A 25387-nucleotide genomic window follows, 5' to 3' on the forward strand; every position below is an offset into this window, starting at 1 on the left:
CTACTAGGTGTTCGTTAAGCACGTGTGAAGTGGCTGAATGAATACTGTCAGTTCTCGGTCTTGTCTGCGCCCTCAAAGCCTTTGGAAAAGTCTTGTTAAATATTCCAGCTGGGGATTTTGAGGATGCTTGGGGCCAGGTGGTACAGGGAAAAGAACAGCTTTGACTGAGGGCAGCTGGTCTTGGCTGGCTGACAGGGGCCATCCAGGTTGAACTTGTGGAGGCATTTCCAGGAGATTCTCAGAGTACAGTCCCCGCCCAGCAGGTGGGAGCTCCAGCTGTTGTGACTTGGACCTTTGTATGCGTTTCCTGGGGCTACCGCCACCAAGGGCCACACACTGGGTGGCTTCAACGATAGAAATGTATTGTCTCACAAACTGGAAGTCTGAGACCAGCATGTTGGCTCCCTTCCAAGGGCTGTGAGGGAGAATCTGTTCCGTGCTTCTCTCCAGTGGTTTGCGGAAGGATCCACCAAAAGAGTCCCGGGAATGCCCCCATGAGGGCAACTGCAACCAGAGTTACGGAGGGCAGGGAGGTTCGGGAGACTGGTCTCCGGGTTTCCCTGGGCTGCCTTCTCTCTAACCATTGGTCTTAGTGGGCTTCCATCGGTGCTTTCCTTTTTCCGAGCGGCTCTAAGACCCAGACAAATACCCTGCTCACCACGCAGGAAGCAAATCCCCGTTTTAATTGCCTGTGCAATTAGTGCGCTCCTAGTGTCGAAGCCATCACCTGGAAAAGCACTTTGGCTAATTTGAATTTAAGCAGAGTTCTGAAATGACTGAGGGCCCTGCCGTGAGGGTGCAGGCATCTTCTCCTCATTCAACCAGCACCTGCCAACCCCAGGCCTTGAGAGCTGGGCTGCAAAGCTGTCTGCGGCAACCCACCCCGCCCCTGTTGCCCCCTCACCCGCTTCGGGCAGAGCGGGGCAGCTTGGAGGTACAGGCTGCTGCTGCCCACAGAAGGTAGCCGCCTAACAGCTGCCCATCCTCCCGGCAACCGGAAACAGAATCACGCAACGAACGGAAACTCAGGGGGAGCTTCTAGGAGGCAGAATGTAATTGTCTTGATTGGAATTTTCCTGGGCCACCAGCCAGTCCTGCTTCCATCTCGTTGATGTAAACATCAAGAATTATGCTTTCCGTCCTGCCGCTGGAGAGCTCTCGTCTCCTTTTCTGCCTCTTCAAACTCCTTATCTGAGTAAAGCACAAAGAAACCACTTTTCACACAAAAACTGTGTTGAAATTAAAAAAGAATGCAGGACTCATGGCCCTCAGGAGGTCCCAGCACCGGAGCAGACCGTGTCCTGGGGGTGCAAAGGCTCGGGGGTGGGCAGGGCTGACCTTGAATTCACCAAGAAGGGAGCTTGTGTGTGAGGCCCTGAGCAGTTTTGGTTCACTGAGGGGAAAAGAAGGCAAGAGACATGGGCAGAACGTAGTCCCTTTATTTTAAAGACATATGCACAGTCACTGGAGATCCCAACATGTGTTCAGTAAAACATCTGACCAGCGACCCCTGGCTGGGGTGGAGTCTGGCACAGGGGCTGGAGAACAAACCTGAGAGGGCCTCTTTCAAAAGAGTCAAGCTGCCTTCTCCGTTTCATCAGTGTCCATGCTTGCTCCCTTGTAACAGGGAATTTTTCTCCCCCTCCCAATGTTTCCTTTGGGGTGGAGGGAAACCCGTTATGAGATTCCCGGCCTCCCTCTTTCTTCTGCTGGGGAAGATGGACTTGCTTCAATGGTGAGTTTTGTAGCAGGCCCGGGCACAGCCCTCCTGCTCCCCTCTCTCATGGGAGCCGTCTGCACATGGGGATCGGCCTCTGCTTGTTCCTCTGTGCTGTAAGCCCTAACCTGAGTAGCCCCACAACTTCCGCCAGATGAGGGTCTTGCCCAGGTCCACAGGGTCCATCCGTTGGCAAGCCCATCCAACGCTAAGCTAGGGGATATTTTGGCCTCCATCTGTCTTACTCTTTGCCTTATTGATCAGCTGATTTTAAACACAGGTGGAGGGTAATGGTGCTGTTTATTGAACCTCCCTGAAGCCCCTTGGCTGGCTTACCCCATCCCGTAACAGACTCTTAGGCCACCACTCAATGTAGGATGCCTGAATTAGTGATTCTCCTACTTTACCCCATCAGGAGATGCCGGTTCTTAGATCTTACAGAAGCCGGCAGTTTCCTTTGATCTCTGCAACAACTGGGGAGTTGGCAGAGACATTCCTTGATGTGTGACCACCCCGCTGCCGCCCCCCAACAGGGCAGAGAGGCCGAGACTGGGTATCTGGGTTAGATGGAGACTCACTGCCGGGTCACAGCCCCCGACCACCCAGTGAGAGTGCCAGGGAGCCTGTCTTTGGATGGTGGCTGACCTACTTGTCTGCTAGCCGGTCGGCCTGATGGGCTCCTGGAGAGCCAGGGAGCAGGTCGTGAGGTCTGGCCTTGCCCGACTATTGGAGCCGGGTCTACATTAGCCTTCTTGCCGGTGCTCACAAACGGCAGGATGAGTCACAGACTCTCAGGTGGAAGGCCTGCTTCCAGGCATGCAGCCCGGGCTTTGCACAACTCCAAGGGGCGCCGTCGTGCTGGTGTAGTCACTGTGGATTTATGGAATCATTACAGCCATTTCCGGCAAATTGCAATCAAGTGACTCCAGGAAGGGGTACTGAACCCTCACAAAATTGCCCTTTGGGCTAGCGATGGGAATGTCAAGTGACTTCAGGACAGACTTTTCATTTTATAAAGGAGAAACCTTAAACCCGAGGGGAAGAGACTTCTGTCAAATCACAGATCTGGCTGGTAGCAGAGGCAGGACAGGAACCCAGCTCTCCCGTCCACTGGTGCTGTGCGCTCCTCTGCCCTGAGATGTGACCTCACCGGGTTGCCCTGAAACCTCTCGCTTCCTTCTTGCAGTGTCTGTGATACGTGGTTGCCCAAGCACACGTCATCTCTCTCCCTGGATGCCCCTCTTGCCATGAGGATACCAGTGGGCTCAGCACCCTCTCCCCTCCTCGGGCTCTGCTCCCCCGCGCCCCACCCCACCTACAGCCTCACCTGTTGTGAACTTGGTGGTGGTGGACTCACTCTCGTTGGTCCCACGGACTGCGCTGACCCACACCTCGTATTGGGAGCCGGGCCGCAGGGCCTGTACCGAGTACTGGCTCAGGGGAGGCTGCAGTCGGAAGGTGGTCTTCCCGCCTTCCCCGCCCACCAAGCCGTACTTCAAGAGAATGAAATCGACTTTGGCTCGAGGTGGGGTCCACTCCACGAAGGCTACAGTGTCGGAGACATCTCGAACCAGGATGTGCGTGGGCCCATCAATGACTGAATGAGAAGGATCCAATAGAAAAAAAAAGTTTGAGAAGTGAGCCTCTGACTTAAGCTCTTTCCTTTCCTTTCCTCCTTACATTAGCCTGGTCGGTCAGAGAGAGAATGGGTATTATTATCCCATTTTACAGATGGGGAAATTGAGACACAGTGAGATAAAATCTCTTTCCTGAGGACCCATGGTTTTTCAATGGAGGAACAGACACTGGATCTTAGGTCCCCTGAATCTTGCTGTCACGGGGCTGTGGTTTTTAGGATTGGCACTTCCCAGTTTAGGCAAGGGAAGGGCATTTACTGGCTTGAGAGGGCCAGCACTGTTCTGTCAGGAGGCTATGAGACAACAGAGAACTGTGTTTCTCGGGTGTGCCCAGCTCTCACATTCTGTGAGCCCCAAGGAAAGATCTATGAAATTAGCATCCCTATCTAAACATCTGAGACTTCCAACTTGGTTGCCAATGAGGGCATCACGATTATCCAGAAGATGTCCCTGCTCAGCTGTACTGACAACTCAGTCAACCAGCTGCTAAGACAGTCAAAAACCCAACAGACATTCGTATTTTTGGATATGAAATATGCCTTCTGGGGAAACTTGCTCTTCTGTAAAAACAAGGATCTCAGTTTTGGAACAGCCTCCTGTGGGCTGTTTTTTCCCCACCGGTTCTTGCGTATTCCTGAGCCAGGAGGGCACTGCAGTCACACACAGTCCTTCCAGGTTATTCAGCATGTGTCCCTCGTGAGTCCTGGCCTCTGGCACTGAGCACCTGAAGGGAACACCATTGTGGGATGGTGTTACCTAGGAAAAGCTGGTTGGTTTCCTAGGAGTCCCACCACCCTGGTTCCAGCACCCACTTGGGGTCCTGTTCATATTGAATTAGATGATGGTGGCGGTGGGGCAAGGTGAGAGAATGTAGAAGGGAAATAGAAAGGGCTTAGTGAGTAGAATAGAAAATGGTGTTCTCAACTCCTCATTGTGTGTCTGGATGGCTGACGTGCCCTCCTTTGAATTACTCATTATCTTCTAAAAAGATCTGGCCCGGCTTCCATGTTTGCATTTATTATGGACTACACCCCTCTAGCTGGGGCTGATTAACATTAATATTAATATTCTTCAAGGATTTGGAACTGGAACCACAGACTCTGGCTCTCTGGTTAGCTGGTTTTGGACCATGTAGAGCCAGGGCTGGTCTGGCCATTCTCTACCATATTCACAAATAAATAGAAAACATCTGATCTGGGGAGAGAGCGAGAGAGCGAGAGAGAGAGAGAGAGGGAGAGAGAGAGAGAGAAAGAGAAGAGGAGAAAGGGGAAAAGGTGATTTTTAATAATTACATATTTGGTCTTCCCTTCTTAGCGCAGAGCTCCTAAAACCCTGGGAATTTCCTAAGTGTTGAGAGTGAGCAAGTTGTCTTTTGTTATGTTAATGAAGCGAGGGAGAAAGCTGGTTGCCAAGGGACCCAACCAGGTGATTAGAGGGTTGGAACTTTCAGTCCCACCCCTGACATCTGGTCAGTCCATCAATCATGCCTATGTAATGAAGCCTCCATAAAAACCCAGAAGGACTGGGTTTGGAGAGCTTCCAGGCTGGGGAACCAGAATGCTTCCATGTGCCACTGTGATGGGCCCCAAATTCCACAGGAGCAGAAACTCCTTTGTTCAGGACCTCACCTATGTATCTCTTCATCTGGCTGTTGATTTGTATCCTTTAATATCCTTTGTGATAAACCAGTAATTCAGTGAGAAAATGAGTTTCCTCATGAGTTATATGAGCTGCTCTGGCAAATTAATCAAACCCAAGGAGGGGTCGTAGGAACCTCCAATCTGTAGCTGGTCAGTCAGAAGCACGGGTGACAACCTGGACTCGTGATTGGCATCTGAAGTGGAGGGTAGTCTTGTGGGACTGAGCCCTCCAACCTGTGGAATCCGATGCTCTCTCCGGGTAGATGTGTTGGAATTGAGTTGAATGGTAGGACACCCAGCTGGTGTTGCAGAGAATTGCTTGGTGTGGGGAACCCCTCCCCCAGTCACACACATACTGGAACTGGGTGCAGATTTTTAGGAGCAAATACACAGAGAGAAGCAGAAATGAGTGACCATGTGGCGCTTCTAGAAAGGTGTAGAGAATAACTCGGTCCTTGACTTTCCATTTTTTGGTTCAAGTCTTTTGTGAGACTCAGATGCATTTCTGGCCCTGGGGTTTTATAAGACACTCTGTGTCCTTCCAGTAAATTATCTTTTTTGCTACAGCTAGTTTAAGAAAGCGTTTTCCCCTTGTTACCAGAGAGTCTTGACGAAGACTGTTTTCTGTGTTTTCTAACCAGTCTGCACTGGACCACCTCCTCGTCTGTCTCCAGGATGGAGTGTCTCCCTCAGGACTGTGTCAGCCTGACTTGGAGCCTCTCAGTCTTTCCGAGTTGGGCCTTCCGCTGGGTACCCCACCCTCTTTCTGGGTCTAGCCCAGTCCTGTTCTCTGTTAAGCAGCTTTAGGATTTTTGGTCTGGCACCGGCCAAAATGAAAATCACCAGACCATTTTGGTTTTGATGCCACCTGATCTGGAGTGAAAGTGAAGTTCTGTTTTTCATATTTGGAGTAATAATGAGGTTTAACAGAATATATCCAGATGTTTTCTTTTCTGCACGCTGTATCTAGTGGTTTTAGGTAACTTGGGCCTTTTTAATTTCATTTAATTTAATAATGAGATGGAGGAAATGATCTCCTAACTGCTGAATAAGCATAGTGCTTGAAACATAGTAGACACTCAGTAAATGGGTGTTGAGTAAATGAAATAAATAGATGACTCTCTATATGCATAAGAAAGAAAGTGAAGCATTTCAATGAACTGGAGCTTCTTGGAAAAAAAAAAAAAAAGAAAGATGTCACCAAAACTCAGATGACCATGTAAGGCTTTTGTCCATCAGCTCTTTAAGTCCCCAAATCCTAAGCATAATGATTGATCATATTAAAATGTGACTGTGTAGCACCAAGGGCTCTGGCTGCAGGAGGTCTTGTAATTTGAATTCCCAAAATGGCCTGCCTGGAAGAAGCCAGCCTGCGTGCCTGATGAGGACTCAGAGCTTCGCAGGAGGGGGTTGGTGTGGGTCAGACGTTAGCAGAAGGAAATAATTAAACAATTGTTTCTTAAAAACACCAGACAGGGCTGGGAGCCAACCATCTTTTCTGCAGCCGTCCTTGGATTCGGCCCTTCAGTTGGCCATTGGGTAGCCATGTCCCATTCCAGTCAAGGAGGTATCAGCTTACTTTCAACTTAGGCCCTAATTTTTAAACAAACACACATCCTACTCAAAAAGTAAACTGGAATAAATATTTTTCTTTCCATTTCTTCGTAATTCTGTACACAATCCCAAAATATGAACTAGGACTTTTTTTTCTTAATTGAAAAAAATTCTGCCTGGCTTTACCACAGATGACTAGATCTGGAACTTTTAATTTTAATCTTAAGGAAATTCCAAACCAAAAAATACTGCAAATTTTGTCAAAATGTGGTTTAAGTAGAAGGCTAAAGCAGAGTTGGACTATCTTCTCTAAGTGCTGTTAGTACTTTGGAAGAAAAGCATCCTACATCTGTAATGTTCTTCTCTGCCCTCTTATGAACCATCTCCTTCTAGCTTTTTTTTTTTTTTTTCCTACTAATACTTTCTTAACATCAAATCACAGAAGTGATCTGGGGACCCTGAAACATTCCGCATCAGAAGAGGAGAATCTACACGTGTTACCAAATCAACTCTTCAGGGTCCAGCATAACCTTGGGAAGCAGAACTGGGGAAAAACTCCGGCCACTGTTGTCTGGAGAGATTCCTCCAGAGTACTTTTAGACTTTATGGCTCTAGAGTTTCTTCTAAAACATATTTGGATAAGCATAGTGGTTTTAAAGACTTTTGGGGAGGAGGGGGCTAATATTCTTTTTTAAAAGAACAAAATCTTAAATGATTGTACAAAATATAAAACAGACAAAAGTGGAGCTGCCTCGGTTGGAGGGTGTGAGGGGCATGGGAGTGGGAGTAATTAGAAACCTGCATCTCCACTTCCTCCTTGCCTTGAGGCATGGCCATGGAAAACTGGTGCTCTAATAGAGCATAATCTAATGCCACAATACTTTTAAACCAGTGTTTTCTAGACTGAGCATAAGCCTCAGCACCTGATGTTGTTTAGTTTGGATCCAATTAACAAAGTATGAATCACTAATCCATAAACATGGGCTCATTATATAGTGTTGTGATTCCCTTTTCTGGCCAACTTGGCCTTTGTCCTGCACTCATGACTGGTTTTCTTAGGTGTCAGTTTCTGTTTATGAAAAATAAAGCTGTACCAATATTCGCCTACCTCAGTCTCTATTACTAACAGGGAACATTGCTTAACCTTCGAGTTTCAACTCTCCCATCAATAAAATGAGAACGAAAAATGATACCAGAAGCTATTTATAACTTCTGAGAAATTCTTGGTGAGGGCACACACACATGCATCATAATTGTTAATTTACAGCATCCTTTGTTAGCTAAGGAAACAATAAAGCAAAATGCGATACAGTTAATGAATCAAACCTAGAAATATAATGGTCTTGCCTGAGAGGAACTGTGGGGATGAAATAATAATCAACTTAAGTCATCACCTTGAACAGTGACCCAACCCATAATTACTGGTTTTGAACGATGTTTCCCGCTCTCACTTCTCAAAGTGTTCTCTGAGTGTATGTATACACACAAGGTATTGAGCACTCACTGTCATTGACACAGTGTTAATCACTTTGTGTGCTTTATCTGATTTAATCCTCATGTCATTTCTATGAAGTTCATCATTGTCAAATGAATCGAGGTTTGGGAAGGTCAGATGACTTTCTGCAAATCTCACAATAAATAAGAGTGAATTAGCTCTTGCTGGTTCCAAAGCTCAAGATACTAGGGGCTGACAAACAAGACCTCTTAATGAGTAAGATCAGAAGACATACACTGGAGATCCTAACAAAGAATTTCCCCATAGAATACTCTTCCAGATTTTTGTGCTTGCAAGGATAAGGAAGATGTTCAGCTAAGCATCTGGTCGAGTAGCTCCATCTCCAGGTACCCAAATTAATCTCAGCTGTGGGAGAAATCCTAGCACCCCTTTGTCTCTCTACTTCCTGGGTGAGTCTGCAGTTTTTCCTGAGTGACCTAATGGGTAGCCATAGGGTGAAAGGTTGGAGGCACTCACCAGTGGAGACGCTGGCCGAGGTAGGGGGGCTCCGGGCTTGCTCTTTCAGAGCCACCACATTGACAGTATATTCCTCCCCAGGCTTTAATCCCGTCTGGTTGAAGGATGTAACGTCACTGGGGAGCTGGGCAATCACCCCTCCTTCATTGTTCTGGAGGGGGGGGGGGGAAGGGAGAAGCAGAGAAAGCAAAAGAGGAAATCAATGGGAGGGAAATGTGTGGGACACTGTGCATTAAAGATGGGGACCACTTCTCTGCCCTCCAGGCTGACAGCTGAGGGTCTGGGGCCAGGAATGACTCCCAGCAGGATCAAGAAGAATGCCACCACTCTATGAGGATTTGGCAAACGGAGAACCAATTTTCAAGAACATTTCTTTGGCTTCTCCTGAGTCTACTGAGTTTGCCAATAAAAATTAGTCATGAGGTGATGTAGATTGGCTCTTGCCAAAAATGAAATGTCTGATGCTTACCATCTATCAGATTTTTTGGCATTTATCATGGTGAGCATGCCCTTGGCTATTTAGAAGAGTCTAGTTGTGTATGTATGTGTGTAAACATCTTTATGTACATGACAACATGTTTCAAACTAAGACATTCCCAGTTTTTTAATGAGCCGGAGCTATTATTTTGCTGTATCTGGAGTTTCTCATGGTGTTACACTGGCTGCAAATCTGTCAACGTCTTATTACCCAGATGAGTTAGGAATCCATGACATAACCAACTGTGAAGTACAAAGAAGAGAAAAGGGGTAGAACAAAGAATAATACAAAGGAAAGAAGAAAGAGACAAGTTGGTGGAAGAGGAAATGAAAAAGATCAACTTGATGATGTTGGGTCCAGGATTTTGTATCTTTCTACCCACCTATCTGTCTGTCTGTTTGCCTATTATTATACATTTTCTCTGTGTGCCTCTGGAAATGGAGGTGACAAGAGGGCTCTTTTTTGTGGCACTGCCCTTCTCCACTATTCTTTGGTCTCTGTTCATGTCACCTGGAGTGCCCTATTATGTAATTTATAGCCACACTTTTATAAATCAACGTGACCTCCCACTGACCTCAACCTACAGATCATACAGTTATTCTCTGTGGCTGTATATTTGACCTTGGCATGCCCTGGCTAGTCCCACTCTTAGAGTTTTACATATTGGATGTAAAACAAGCCAACCTGGCATTGTTCTTTTCCTGCCTGAGCGGCAGAGTGACATGATTCTCTCTGCCCTGTTTTAAATCCAATTGCCCACCATACTTTACTGGCTATTTTAATGCAGATAAGACATATAAGAACGTATGTGTATAGAATGTCTGCTTCGATGTATTTAGCTTGCCATGACATGACTATATCCACATAAGAGAAGTGGACAGAGCCCTGGAATAGGAAGTGGAGGCCCAATTCTTCTTTTAAGCCTGCCACCAACTAGCTGTCTGATATCATTTAAGTTCACTGAGTCTTAGTCTCTATAAACTAAACAAACTAGATATAAAATGAAGGGTCATCAGTTCCAACAGTCCATGCCTCTAAGAATTTTGAAGTAAAACAATGGTGAAATCATAGTCTCATTGGCCAAAAATGTGTCATATGTCATTAAGTCTGATGAATGACTGAAAAAATCTTCTTTGATATTGAAAGATGAAGACAGAGGAAAGGAGTATGATTAAACATTATACCCTTATGAGTGGTATAGTTAGGGAAAACATCAGTGGCATTAATAAATCCTGGAAAACTAGAACTAGTCAGGCGCCTCTGGCAACTTAGAAAAGTAGTTTTAGGGTTAATAAAATAAAATACTGCTTTGATGAATGGAAAGGAATCTTAGGATAATTTTTAATATAATTTGTTTAAGGAAAAATTTTCTCAATGAATAGGTTACGAAAGGTGTTTTTGTGTTACATCTCTGACCTTTAGAGACTGAAGCCATGCAAACTGACTTTTGGGGCATCTGTCTGCACAGAAGGAAGCTGTGGGTTGATTATGAGACCGATTCAGTTTGGCTTTTCTTATGTCCTAAAGAGATGCCCCAACTTTTTGAAGGTCTCAGTTTTCAGACTTGCTAAAATTACAGCTTGCTAAACCCTAGAGCTTTCTGAGCAGAGAGCTGGGGCTGGTGGCTGCTTCCGTATTCTCCTGTCATCCAAGGCCCAGGTGCCAGGCTCAGGGCCATTACTCAGTCCTTACCATGCCTTTGTGAAAGAAATGTTCTGTAGCCCATATACCCACAAAATGCCCCTTTGTGTCCTAATGGCACGGAGAGAGAGATTGGGGGGGGGGGTGCCTTTTTTGCTGCCCCGATTCCAAGTTAAGGGTATGAATACCCCAAATAAGGCTGTTTGGCAGTCTGACAGGTGGGGTTTACCTTTGGAATGAAGCTGATCTCCCACCCATCGAAGGAGAATGAGAAGGGCTCCCACTGCACCTCCACGGTGGTCTCTGTGATCGTCTTGAATCGTAGCCCTTGAGGAGTGGAGAGATCTGGAACACAGCAATGTGGGTGACCATGTCATGGCTCTCCCTGGCAGGGGCAGAGAGCATTACCTGGTGCGCCCTCCACACCATGGGTGTGGTGGCGTGTGATGGGTAGGCTATCCCAATCTCATTACACAGGTGGTGGGTTCCAGGTAAGGGATCAGCCCATGCCACTGTGGTCTTGGCACTCAGTGTGGGCGAATATATGAATAAAGTTAACAAACATAACCTAATAAATACTTTTTTATGCTTTCTTTTACATAATAGGTTACTATTAAAATAAAAAAAAAACATACTTTCCTTTCCTTACTAAGGTGGTGAATCTTGGCATTTAACATAATGCCTTTTTCAGAGAAACTGAACACTGTCTTCAGAGGCTTTAAGGGTTCCCGAGAGACAATATAAAGGCTAACATCACTGTTTCCATTTCACACCCAGGAAACCGGGGCACAGAGAGAGTAATGAAATACGTGGAGGAAGCCAACTTCAGAATATAGTCTGGAATGCTTTTCTCGATCATGTGATGTGCTCTAAGAATATCTTGTTTAGCTCAAATCGCCACATCTAGGATGGTCTGAAATTTCCATTTCATGTATACAAGCAAAGCAAGGGCATAACCAAGGGACAGTAGCAGATACTGGGGTTTTCTCACTCTCACTCCACTAGCTCCTTCTTTTCTCCAGCTGTTCCTTCATTCTCTCTCCCTTCTCTCCTTCACTCACCTTTGCCTCATGTATCTCGTTTTTAGTTCCTCTGCTTATCTCCATCTTTTTCCATTCCCTACACCCTCCCCCCCACCCCCTCCCCAACACACACACACACACACACACACACACACACACACACACACAGGCACAGGTGGAAGTATGCTTGTCCTAATGGAGTTCCAATTACCAGCCCTGAAATAGGACAGCACGACTTTTCTCAGTTCTCCAGTGAGCCTGCCCCCATTTTAGCTGTGCCTCTCCTGGGATATTCCCATTGGAAAATTGACAGATTCTCATCCTTCCTGTTTGGAAGCTTCCTCATGCTTCTTGGTGAAAGGCAGGGCTGATTCTGAACCCACTTGAAGGTGTGTCAGGGGAGTTTACATGATTCTGTCCTTGTCACCTGGGAGCTTGCCTGAGGGGATGCCCTGAATTGGTGTAATAAAGGCCATGGGAGATGGAAACCTCATCATGGCATGTGCACGTAGATCAGAGAAGAGACGCCTGGGAGTCGGGCCAGGCTCTTGCTGAGGTGACCCATCCTGGAGCAAGGTGGGAAAAGCGGCAGATGGTGACCTGCCTCTCTACACAATCATTGCAGATATTTTAAACTAGTTCTCAAGCACAAGAGGAATTGAAAAAAAGGTCAAATATAAACAGAGATAATTACAGGCATATTAAAAAAAGGCAGCATTCATAGGGGGAGTCCAATATTATAACAGGATCTTTGTCACCTGAAAAGCAAGGGGACAAAATGACTTCTTAAATCCTTTTCCCTCTGCTTGCCCCTATGCTTACATCCTTCAAAGCACAACTCAAGTCCTTGGGCCTCCATGAAGACTTCAAAGCCAACTCTTCCTACTTCAACCTCTTCTTATTCTGAACTTTCATGACATTTGTTACCCAGATACCATCTTGTCATTTAAGAGCTACATAAAATGGGCTCAGATCTCTCATCCCATATTTGGAGATAAGTCCCATTTACCAACCCAGGGGCTTATGTTTCATGGTCACGTCTTGTTCCCGTTTCCTGCTACTGCTAAATTCTCTGTATTATGTAATAAAAAATAAGTATTTGGTCTTTGTCCTGGCACATAGCTCCCAAAACCCTAGGAATTCCCAGAGTGATAAGAGTATCTTTTGTATGATTATGAGATAACTGGTAGCTGGGACCTCCTAGATAGCTGGTCTGCAGAAAAACCCAGGCATGATTTAGAGAGAGGGTTGGAACTTTCAGCCCCACCTCCCAACCTCCAGGGAGGGGAAAGGGGCTGACTTGAGTTAATCACCAATGGCTAGTAGTTTCATCAATCATGCCTGTGTAATGACACCTCCATAAAAAAACCCTAAACAACGGGGTTCAGAGGGCTTCCGGGTTGGTGAACACATGGAGGTACTGAGAAGGGTGCTTGTCCAGAAAGAACGTGGAAACTCCACACCCCATACTTCACCCTACACATGTCTTCCATTTGGTCGTTCCTGAATTGTATCCTTTATAAGAAGCTGGTAATAGAGAGTAAAGCTCTGTGAGTTCTAAGGAATTACCAAAAGTAAGCAGGGGTTGTGGGAACTCCTTAAATATATAGCTGGTCAGTCAGAAGTCCTGGTGACAACCTGGGACTTGTGACTGGCGACTGACGTTGAGGCCCTGTGAGACTGAGGCCTTAGCTTGTGGGATCTGATGCTAACTCCAGGTGGATAGATATTGAACTGAATTGAACTGGATTGTTGGACATCCAGCTGGCATTTGAGAGCTGGACAAGTGGTGTTGGAAAGATAATTGAAGAATTCGGAGGTGTATAAAGAAAACTAAATAACAGCCCCTTCCCATCTCTTTCTTATTCTGCTCTTTGATGTAGTCAATGTTAATAGTTGGCATGCAATTTTTTAAAAACTTTCTGTGCTTAAATAAGCATACAAAATAGAGATACATACCTATAGCAGTTTCTCTGTTATAAATAGAACACTTCCATTTCTCATGGAGAAGAGTTTAGCTTGCTCTCTGTGTCTGTCTGTCTCTCTTTTGCCCCGTTGTCTTTCTAAACGATGCTTTAGAGCCTCAACATTTATAATCAAAATGGACTATCAGGATATTTTACTAAATAAATGATCATGAAGAAATAATGCTATGAGGGGAGGTGGGTGTTTTCATTTGTGGTTTTAAATAAGATTTTTTTTTCCACTCTGTTATACACTTACCATCTGTAACATACCATTTAGCACCTGCTTATTATACATCCTATTTCATATCTCCTGGTTTCTAGTCTCTGACTAGATTGGAAGTCTATATAAGTCTCATACTTTCCTTGACTTCTAATCAGACTAGCTTATAACAAGTCAGAACTCAATAATTAAAGTACTTTTTGTCCTTTTGGTTCTATAATTGATAGGGGTTGCCTGGATTTGGAAACTCTTTCTTGGAAGTGCCCTTTTAATGATGTACCCTTTCCTAAGTGGGTCACGTTGGAAGCCCTTCCCCTCAAGAGCAATGATTATTGCAGGCATCCCTGAAGAATTAAGAAAAGACACTACTATCATGAATGCCCATGATCTCATGTAGGAGAAAAGAAGAATGAAACAGGATGGGGAAATGGTACGTACGGGTGGCCACCTTGGCCGTGATGGGAAGGCTGAGGATGTTGCTAATGACAGCGTAGACGCTGATGTTGTAGGTGAGACCTGGCTCCAGCTCCGAGATGGTGACACCACTCCAATCTCCAGGCACCCGCTGCTGGAGCTGGAGGCCCCCCAGGGCCGTCGGCTGGTAAGAGATCACATATTCCGTCACTGCCATCGGCCCGTCCCATTCCAGCTCAATGGACCTGTCGCTGATACCAGCCACTCGCAAGTCCTCTGGAGGGGCAACTACCAGGAGGCAATACACAGATAGCATGAGCTCAGAGGACTGCCTTCCCCATCCTGGACCCAACTTCCTTCCTCACATCTCACCCCACATGCCCTGTCTGTATATTCTGCTCAGCTCATTGCCTTTGAGTGATGGGTAATTCCCTTTGCAGGCAGGTTCTTATCTTTTCTGTGCTCAGTACTCCTATCCCTATAGGGCCATGAGTTAGTGGTGTGCTGGAGCCGGCTTCTACTGGCTCAGGAAAGTTGATTGTCGAATTTTGCAAGACAGTTTTAAATAGTATTTATTGAAGATTAAATTGTATTCAATATTAACTTATAATTAAGTAAATTATCTTAAAAACAAAATTATGAATACTCCAAACTCATCATTGGCAAATTACTTCACTACATTTTACTATTATCTATGCCCTTGAGTCAATTTACATGTATTGTATCTCTCTGATAGAAATACTATGTAATTGTGTGCTAATGCACAGCTGTTTCCAACTCTACATTTAGTGACTTCATGCTGGTAGTTTGAAATTGGCCACGGAGGGAGTATTTACACCATGGAAGTTGGCAAATGCTACAAAGCGGGGCTTTTTATTTTTTCCCTCAGAGAGCTAGTTGTTAGATATTTAACAGCATACATTGGCTAATATTTTTGGTAGTTTAATAAATTATTGTTACCAGATTACCCTGGGAGCCAGTATTTGATTTGGCAAGTGGAAATAAAGGCTTATTCCTGGTTATTTTGCAAAATACAAGAAGCCAAAACAGTAAATCCTAGATACCATGGACTGATGAAGACATTCAATAACACTTTATTTTCCCTGTTAAAAGGAGACTGTTTAAGTTTTGAAAGAAATGTAACTCGTGTTAAACAAATTTTTATTAGCTTTGATTTTGGGGATGATGAGAAAGGAGCATTCTGAGGGCTTTGCTTTTCTCTCTTGTTCTACTTTTCAAATGCTATTCAGAGAATCACCAAAAATTAAACCTCACTGAAATAGCCTTTCATGTATGGTTCCCTTGGGAAGTGAAGATTCACCAGTAGTGGGGGTATTAAATAACTGAAACTTTAAGATCAATTAGGAAGTTAACGCCAGTATACCTGTAATTGGACCTGCCCATAGATTAACTCAAAGATCAGGCCAGTATTTAAATAGTCATAATTAACTTATAAATTTATATGCAGTGGAGGCTTTGGTTAGTTTAAAAGTTGTCATTGGTGTTGAATTTCTCCTCTGAGAATTCTCACTCTTTCACCTTTACAAGAGCAGAGGACTGAGACAGCTGCTAGTCACAGGGCCGTGTGAAAAGAAGGTGCCTGCGCTCCCTATGGTGCTCAGCCTCAAATCCTTGGCAGAGGTGTAAATGAGGACTCATAAGATGGAAATGAGGAACATATATTTACAATGTTGGGCATTTGCTTTGATTGCTTTTGCCCCAAACTGTGAATGGTATAAAACAGTCTAGATAGCAGAGCTTCCTCTGATTAAAGATGGCAAATGTTGACCAAAACAAAAAAATTTTAAATTTATTTTTTTATATTTATAAAACTAGATGAATGTAAATGAAATTTAAATAATCAAACTTTCAAATGATAGTTTATAAGCATATATCATTTCTAACTCTGGCATGATGAAAGCTTTGAATTGCACTAAGATCTTTGGGGTAGCCTGTATAATGCATACCAAATGACTCCTGGACCAGGGAAAGAAGAGTTGGTATATAGAACCTATCAGTATTTTGCATGGTTATATAGAGCATTTATTACACACCAAGGACAATGCTAAACATTCTGACATAGATTTTCTTATTTCATCCTCTCACCAACACTATGGAATTGGTATTATTTTTACCCCTGTTTTATAGAGAAGAAAACTGAGTCACAGAGTCCACAAACACAGAAGCTAGGATTTGAACCCAGGCACAATGATTCTAGAATCTCTAAGCCAGTGTACAATACCACTTTACATTTGCATAGCATTTCAGTCTATAAAACATGTTTAGATAAACAATCTAACTAGATTTTTTTAAAAAAATCCTTTAATAGCAGCTCTATGAGGTAGATTGGGTAGATATAATTATCCCAACTTTACAAATGGAGAAACTGAGACCCAGGCTAAAGGACTTGCCAAAAGTAAGGGAGTTGGGTCATAGCTGAACTGATTATCAAACCAAGATCTATCCTTAGTGTGTTCTTTCCCCTACAGTTTGTAGGATGGGTTACTGATTGTACCAGATGCTTTCCTTCATTTATACACAGCCCTCAAAAATAAACTACATCAGTGAATAATTCAGACTATCGTTTAGGATGCAAATTCCAGACTGGTGCTTATCCTAGAGGTAAGAAACTTCTTTTAAGAAGGATTCTCTAAAATTTCACAATTTGTATGGAAACACAAAAGACCCCAAATAGCCAAAGCAATCTTGGGAAAGAAAAACGGAGCTGGAGGAATCAGGCTCCCTGACTTCAGACTATACTACAAACCTACAGTAATCAAGACAGTATGGTACTGGCACAAAAACAGAAATATAGATCAATGGAACAGGATAGAAAGCCCAGAGATAAACCCACACACATACGGTCACCTTATCTCTGATAAAGGATGCAAGAATATACAATGGAGAAAAGACAGCCTTTTCAATAAGTGGTGCTGGGAAAACTGGACAGCTACATGTAAAAGAATGAAATTAGAACACTCCCTAACACCATACACAAAAATAAACTCAAAATGGATTAAAGACCTAAATGTAAGGGCAGACACTCTAAAACTCTTAGAGGAAAACGTAGGAAGAACACTCTATGACATAAATCACAGCAAGATCCTTTTTGATCCACCTCCTAGAGAAATGGAAATAAAAACAAAAATAAACAAATGGGGCCTAATGAAACTTAAAAGCTTTTGCACAGCAAAGGAAACCATAAACAAGATGAAAAGACAACCCTTAGAATGGGAGAAAATATTTGCAAATGAAGCAACTGACAAAGGATTAATCTCCAAAAAATACAAGCAGTTCATGCAGCTCAATATCAAAAAAACAAACAACCCAATCCAAAAATGGGCAGAAGACCTAAATAGACATTTTTCCAAAGAAGATATATAGATTGCCAACAAACACATGAAAGGATGCTCAACACCACTAATCATTAGAGAAATGCAAATCAAAACTACAATGAGATATCATCTCACACCGGTCAAAATGGCCATCATCAAAAAATCTAGAAACAATAAATGCTGGAGAGGGTGTGGAGAAAAGGGAACACTCTTGCACTGTTGGTGGGAATGTAAATTAATACAGCCACTGTGGAGAACAGTATGGAGGTTCCTTAAAAAACTAAAAATAGAACTGTCATATGACCCAGCAATCCCACTACTGGGCATATACCCTGAGAAAACCATAATTCAAAAAGTCATGTACTACAATGTTCATTGCAGCACTATTTACAATAGCCAGGACATGGAAGCAAGTGTCCATCAACAGATGAATGGATAAAGATGTGGCACATGTATACAATGGAATATTACTCAACCATAAAAAGAAACAAAATTGAGTTATTTGTAGCGAGGTGGATGGACCTAGAGTCTGTCCTACAGAGTGAAATAAGTCAGAAAGAGAAAAACAAATACCATTTGCTAACACATATACATGGAATGTAAAAAAAAAAAAAAAAATGGTTCTGAAGAACCTAGGGGCAGGACAGGAATACAGACACAGACACAGAGAATGGACTTGAGGACATGGGGAGGGGGAAGGGTAAGCTGGGATGAAGTGAGAGAGTGGCATGGACATATATACACTACCAAATGTAAAACCGATAGCTAGTGGGAAGCAGCTGCATAGCACAGGGAGATCAGCTCGGTGCTTTGTGACCACCTAGAGGGGTGGGATAGGGAGGGTGGGAGGGAGATGCAAGAGGGAGGGGATATGGGGATATATGTATACGTATGGCTGATTCACTTTGTTATACAGCAGAAACTAACACAACAATGTAAAGCAATTATACTCTAATAAAGATGTTAAAAAATAAAAAATAAATAAAACAAAAGCACAACAACAAGAAGAAAAAAAAAAAAAGAAAGAAAGAAAGATTCTCTAGGGCCTGGCTTTTGTTATTCAACACGCTGATTCCAAGTTTCCTGTGTGGGACTCCTCCTATCATGGTGACAGAAACGGCCATTCCAAATTTCAAGTCACCAACAATTCTTAGGGCATTTGGGACAAGTCAATGTATTCATTTTTAGTCCCTTTCTCCAGAAAATAAAGCTAATCACGACGAAGGAGAATGATCCAAGCAGAGAATTTGGGGACTTTAAAGTAAAAAACAGGTGCAGAAGGATTTTTTCATCTTGACAGCTTAACTTGGCAAGTTTTTTATCTTGAGCCCTGAGCCTGGTGGCAATGGTGTCGATTGTGGAAGAAGCCCTGAGCCTGGTGGCAATGGTGTCGATTGTGGAAGAAGCATTCTTGAGAGCGGTGGCTCCAAGGAGGAGACCGTCACCTTTCACCCTATAACTTAGCAGCAGCTGTGTACATTGGGTGTCAGTAATTCTTATAAAATGAAATGGTATTGAACTAGAAAGCAAACTGTAAAAGAGCCGTATGCCTTGATTCAAGGAATTTAGTGTGTGTGTGGGGGGGGTGGGGCTGTGAATTATTCTTAGTCTTACTTTCTTTGGGGCTCCAACTTGGGAACTTGGGGAAGAGCAGGCAGTTAAAAAGGAGTAAACTGCGGCTTGAGGAATTGGAGTTGCTTATCTGCAAAGATGCCATGCTGTTTACTTTTTAGATCTCGCATCGATTTTGCACGTATGTGGTGAGAGCAGTTGGAATTAGTTCCATGAAGTGCCTCACTCGGAGGAGCGAGTGATTTCAGGTGCCAAAGGTTGGGCTGGCTGCAGTGCTGGCAGATGCAGAGGCTGATGGTGATGAATCTCTGCAGGTCTGACTGAAGTCCAGGGAACGGCTTTCTGGATTGTTCCAAGCCCCTGCTCTGGTTGTTCTTTTATCCTGTTGCTTTGCAGGGAGTTGTGGCCAGCTCACCAGCCAGCTCCCGCACTAACCTCCTTCCCTGGGGGCAGGTGTGGACAAATGGTTGAATGTGCTTCCTTACCCCGTCTCCAACACCTAATATTTTTTTTTATCATTTGACAGAGCTCAGCTTTCATATCAAAAGACTATTTCTTTGTGTATGTGGCTTTCAAAATTTTTATTTTCCGATTCCACTCTACTTAGCATCCCAGGGAGGATTAAAGAGTGCTAGAAGTTGGTAGGAGACCAGGGTTCTTATTCTTGCTCTGCCATTAATTAGCTGTCTGGCTGTGGAAAAATCTTCCTGTCTCTCAGGGCTGCTGCTTTTTCAATTTGTAAAATGAGAAGCCCAGAGTAGCTTCTTTCAAAGCCTGTTTTAAGTGCTCATATTCATGAATTTTTTTGTTCTATTATCTTTACCCGGCCAGAGAACAGAGGCAGAAATGTTGAGATCTGGTCCCACGGCCCACTGTGAGAAAGATCAAGGCTGGGAGTCAAATAGAGTGGCCTTGTCAACTCTATTCAATTGCATTCAAGCTCTAGCGGCCTAAGGAGCCTCAGAATGAAGTCCACACAATAGGCAGCCATTTTCCATGCCCTTGCCAGAGAGAAAAGAATGGCCTGTGGAGAAGTGCATTTTGTGGCTCTCCACGTTTTCACCTTCCCCATTCTCTTCTTTCCTCTCCTCACCGCTGTTGGCGAGGGGAGCAGTAATGCTGGAGTGTGTGCATCTGGCCAGAGAAGTCAAACAGTGGATAAGCAGCCCCTCTCCTAGAGCCTTCTCACAAAGAGCAAGTGAAGTAGCACTTTAGATAATGACCTAGTTACTTCTCTGGAAAAGACCCATGGCATGTGGTTTAAAAGACAAGAAAGCCTTGAGAGCAGCACCTGCTGCAATGAGTGGGGGGCTCCATGGTTGCTATAGAAACAGATGGAGATTTTGCAACTGTCCCTCCTCACATGCTTTGGGAACCTGTAAAGTAATTTATCTGGGCGTCCAGAAGTCTTCCTCAAACAGCACAGAGGTAACGTGTTGGAGGTACCATGTGCTCATAGTTTGGGCTCAACCCAGTTGTAGTTATGCTAGCAGCTGCTGAGTCTTCCCTGAGTGACCAGAAGGGCTTATCTCCAGTTCAGTTTGGACCCTGGATCAGATTAAGATTCTGTTTGCAAATGAACCCATCCCCGTGGAAAAGGAGGGTCAAGACCATGAGAAGTATGTACAACCCAACAGAGATCAATTTTATTAAGAAGGATGTGAACTATAGAATAGCCGTACATAGAAGAGGGCCCAAATGGACCCTTAGCATCCTCTGATGGGGCCTCATGGAGCCTTGTCCTGTGGGTGGGAACTAGGATCATGCTTCCGCCTCCTCTTCCCAGCAATTACCTAGTGACTTTGGATTCAGAAATGATGAAGCTTAACTTCTGCTTGACTTTTCCTTCTGAACAATTGGTATAACAGCTATTTATATTTTCAGTAAGATATTCAGTAAACAAAATTAGGAGGCTAAATGAAATCATCGACTATGGAAAAAAAATGGAAGAACGTGAAAATATCTTTTTTCCTAAGCAGTGGGTTGTTGTTTATCTTTTAGTTGTTGCCATCGATCTTTTAAAAAATTTTAAGTTGAAGTTGCAGGTGCAGGAGACTTGTCTGACTGGTCTGGTGCCTAGGTGGGAATCATTGATGATGCTCAAGAATAAAAGGCTGGTGACGCTGGCCTCCCAGGATTTCCCCCTTAAACCAAGGTCAGAAGGCTGATCAGAAAATTCCTAGAATCAACCCATCAGAAAGCTTAAAAATGTTCGTTTGTTGTTATTTTTTATTTTAAATTTTCCCAATGAGCACTCTGAGCCCACTGTTACAGATTGAACTACGAATGGAAAAGATCAAGATCAATCACTCAATCTGTACTGTTTACAACACAGATTTATCAGTGAGAGTCACTGATTTAGTCAGAAGATGAGCAGTAACAGTGAGATAATGACAGTAATCTGATTTTAGGCAAAAGAAAATGATCTCCAGTGAGATATTGGTATTTTCCCACTGATAGATTTAGGTCCTCCTTTTGGGACATCACCTTTGTATTGGTTTCCGTGGTGCAGACACATATGGGGTTGGTTCCAATTTGCTATGTCATCTGGAACAAAGCGACTCGTAACCTTTTAATATTCTGTACTAATAGTTGGAATGTGAGTTGTTGCTCGATGCCTTTAGTAGTTTATTCCTATTTACAAGTAATTCCTTGCCTATAAATACTTTTATCCATGTGGACACTAGATCATTTCAAAAATTAATAACACTTTGCAATATGCAAGCTCCAAAATAGCCAGAGTGCCAGAGTGCCCTGCTAGTCTGATTATCACAGACCAACCGCCATCGCATGCCCTAGCACTGTGAGAGGACGTGTCCCCAGAATATGGCAACGGGCAAGGGGGATATTTTGGAGCAGGTGGAGCTCTGGGAAGCCCGCTGAGTTGGAGTGGTCCCTTGCCTAAGGGGGTGCCATGGTCTGACTCTCTGCTTTCTTCCATCTCAAGGACAGTGAAATGCTGTCACCATTATTACCATTGACTTTGTTCCAGTCTTGGGGTAAGATTCAGCTTTCATCCTGAACTTGACCTTTTCTGGTTTCCACCCTTCCCCCCTTAAATCCGCCTCGTCAATTGTGATTGACTCAAGAAATCAGCTGTCTCGGAAAGCAGTTGGGAATTCTTCGGCCTAAAATTCACCTTCCCTCCCATCTGTCTTCCCACCTCCAGCCAGTTTGCTGGACCACCCTTGACAAAGGCCCCGCCGAGCTCCCCTCCCTACCTGCCGAGCAGTCAGGGCCCTGGTAGCCCTCTTCACAGAAGCAGAGCCCCTCCTGGCAGTGTCCTCGCCCACTGCAGGCGTTCAGACACCGCTGCTGGCCGCAGTCCTCACCAGCGTAGCCCTCCTGGCACAGGCAGGTACCGTTGGTACATCTCCCCTTCCCCGAGCAGTCCCCAGGGCACCTCAGCTCGCTGCAGTCCTCGCCAGTGTAGGCCTCTTCGCAGATACACTCCCCGTCCACGCACAGCCCCCGGGAGCTGCAGTCTGTCGGGCACCGGAGCTCCGAGCAGTCGTCGCCGCTGTACTCGCTGTCACAGATGCACTGGCCATCCACACACACGCCCCGACTGGAGCAGCCTAGGGGGCAGTAGGGCTCCGAGCAGTTCTTGCCAAACCAGCCTTGATCGCAGATGCAGCCACAGGACTCGAGGCTAAAGTTGCCGTGGCCACTGCAGTGAGGGATATAATCCAGTTGTCCTGGAATGGCCAAGGAGAAGGTCAAAGGGCAGCAGTGGAACCTCCTGTAAACGGGGTATGGGAGGGGTGGGCAGAGACCTCTCCTCACTCTCTGATCAGATTTGTGTTGCTGAGAATTAAGCTCAAGCTAGTTTGGTACATCATCGACTTCATGAATGTTTTCATCTAATAGCGGTTGTGCCTGGCCCAGCACTGGGGGCGAGGATGAGTGAGATCGGGTCCCTCGTCCTTCAGGGGCTCACCTTCAGTGTGTCTTGGCTTGGGTTCCCTAGAAGCAGACTTTAGATGAGAATTCAGATGAGAGTGACTTACCGGGAAGTGCTCCCAGGAAAAACTGGTCAGGGAGAAGGGGAGACTCAGGAGGTTGGAGCCCAAGCCAGACACATTATCAGGCAAAGTCCTGGGGGGGTCACTTGGGTTCAGTCCTGCAGGGTCTTCTGGACACAGGGTAAGCCACACCTCAACTGGGATGAAAGGCTGTCCTTGGAGGGTGTAAATGTCCATTGTCTCCCTGGGGCAGGCCAAAGAGGTTCTTACAGCCCAAGGACAGCCCCTGACCAAGACGCCCAGGTGCTGGCTATGGGGACGGAAGGAGATCTGAGGGCTTGTATGCTGAGTTCCAGGCCTGTGATGCAGGCCAAGGTCACAGGTGCTGCAGCGACATCCCACTCCCTCTCCTTCCCGCCATCTAACTAACTCTGCTCATTCATCACAACTTAGCACTAGGGTCACTTCAAAGGCTTCCCAGAACTTGTCTCATTTGGTGACTGTTTGCTGTGATCTTTTTTAGGATTCTATGCATATCTCCTGCCCTGGCCCTTACCATGCTATAACTATAGTGGTTAATTTAAACCACTATAAAAGGTAAAAGCTTGAACCCAAGATAGTAAGGAAGACACAGTCCTCTTGTTAAAGAAAGAATTTCATGGGTTGAAGGTACCTTTTGGGTGAGAGGAGCTGGGCACAGAAAGGGACACACTTTCTGCTCATTGGGGGTCAGCTGATAACAGCTATGGCACGTGTGGTCCCTACTGGAAGCCAGGCTTTCCTCGGATTGGAGGCTTTTGTATTTAATAACTCCTTGTTGTTCTAGTCTGTCACCATTTGTCAATGGAGAAAGGAAGTCATGGGTTATGTAACTTGCTTAAGTCACAAGCTAGAAAATAGCAGAGCTAGGATTTGAAGTCAGGAAGTCTGGCTCTGACTTCTCCCAGAGAGGTCAAGGTAGTCATTGGTAAGTGTTACTAGTCAGGGGGTGGGTGAGACTAGAGGTACAAGTCCTGGATACTCAGCCTTTGGAGGGGAGGGGGTTGTAATAAGCTCTGTGAGTGGGTGTGTGCGTGCACGTGCATGCACACCCACGTGCGTTCGTGGAGGGGGCAGGGGCTGAAGCTTCCATCTTGCTGGAGAAGATGGGGCCAGGTCCTCTGAGACTATAATGACTATCATTTACTCAGATGGGAGAAAGACTGAGATGGACTGAACAGAGCGCCTGAATTCTCTAGTCCCCCAGGTTAACATGGATAGATATCAGTTCAACAGCCTGTGAAAACCAAAGATGAATGAAGACAGACATCAAATTCCCTGCTCACCACAGAAGTTGCCGTGCTGAACCGATGTATCATTACCTGACTCATCCCCCCAAAATCAGGTTAATGTATTTCAAACTGACTAAGCGCTGTAGAGAATCCCTATACCAAATCCCCCAGGAAGGACCACATTTAGATCTTAGAGACGTCTGAACAGAGAGCTACAGACTAGGGCACTTCTTTCCCTCTGTGTGAAGAGGTGCCAGATTTTGAGGGGAGTGGTGGCTCACCCTCCTTCACTCTCCCTCTCTGCTCAGCGCCCTCCCTCCCTCCTGAGACCGGCTGCAAACTCCCAGACTCTACCTGTGGCCGCACTTTCCTGGCAGCAGTTGCTGGTGCACTGGTCCCGAAGCACTGACACCTCCCTCTCCAGCATCTCGATTCGGCTCAGCAGCTCCTGCAGCACCTGGGCAGAGCTGGCGCATGGGCAGGCCTTTCTGGGGAGGTTGATCCTGTGGGTGAAGGTGACCTGGCTCTCGTGGTCTGAGGTCTGGCCCGTGTACTCTGTCAGCACCTCGTCTTCGGCACTCACCTCCTGCTCGGCCGAGGCCTCCAGCCCCGAGGAGCAGAGGCTGTCCAGGGGCACATTAATGTTGTACACGTGGTTGAAGACCACCGGCTGCTCTTTGCCGGATGTATTGTAGCTGGCAGCGCCTCCTTCCTCCTCCACCGCCTGTCTCTGGACCCTTTCCGTGGTGACCTCCAGCTGACACTCCGAGGGCTTGAGCATGGAGCCCAGAAGGATCAGGTTGACGCCAATGAGCATGTTCTTCAAGACCACTGTTTCCCCGTCTGCCCCCATCCTCTCGGCAGAGCGCTGGCTTCAAGACCGGCCTGCAGCAGAAAGCATGGAGTTGTGGAAATTTGCAAGAGAAACCAAGGAATGAACGAGATGGCCTCTGAGACGTGCGCTTGGGCGCCACGCTATGCA

At 45.3% G+C, this 25387-nt stretch overlaps 1 protein-coding gene across 1 annotated transcript in view; it reads right to left on the reverse strand.

Annotated features, from left to right (window-relative positions):
• Positions 1 to 25387, reverse strand: part of TNR (tenascin R) — a 426026-nt gene that overhangs the window by 58960 nt on the left and 341679 nt on the right. The window contains exons 3-8 of the mRNA XM_007165361.2: positions 24760 to 25290; positions 22391 to 22867; positions 14287 to 14550; positions 10869 to 10984; positions 8521 to 8671; positions 3045 to 3314 (exon numbers count right to left, since the gene is read on the reverse strand). Of these exons, the coding sequence (XP_007165423.2) occupies positions 3045 to 3314; positions 8521 to 8671; positions 10869 to 10984; positions 14287 to 14550; positions 22391 to 22867; positions 24760 to 25258 (1777 nt within the window). The 5' untranslated portion in view covers positions 25259 to 25290. The remainder of the gene's footprint in view (positions 1 to 3044; positions 3315 to 8520; positions 8672 to 10868; positions 10985 to 14286; positions 14551 to 22390; positions 22868 to 24759; positions 25291 to 25387) is intronic.

Source organism: Balaenoptera acutorostrata, chromosome 1 (assembly GCF_949987535.1).
Source record: "Balaenoptera acutorostrata chromosome 1, mBalAcu1.1, whole genome shotgun sequence".
Lineage (NCBI taxonomy): Eukaryota > Metazoa > Chordata > Mammalia > Artiodactyla > Balaenopteridae > Balaenoptera > Balaenoptera acutorostrata.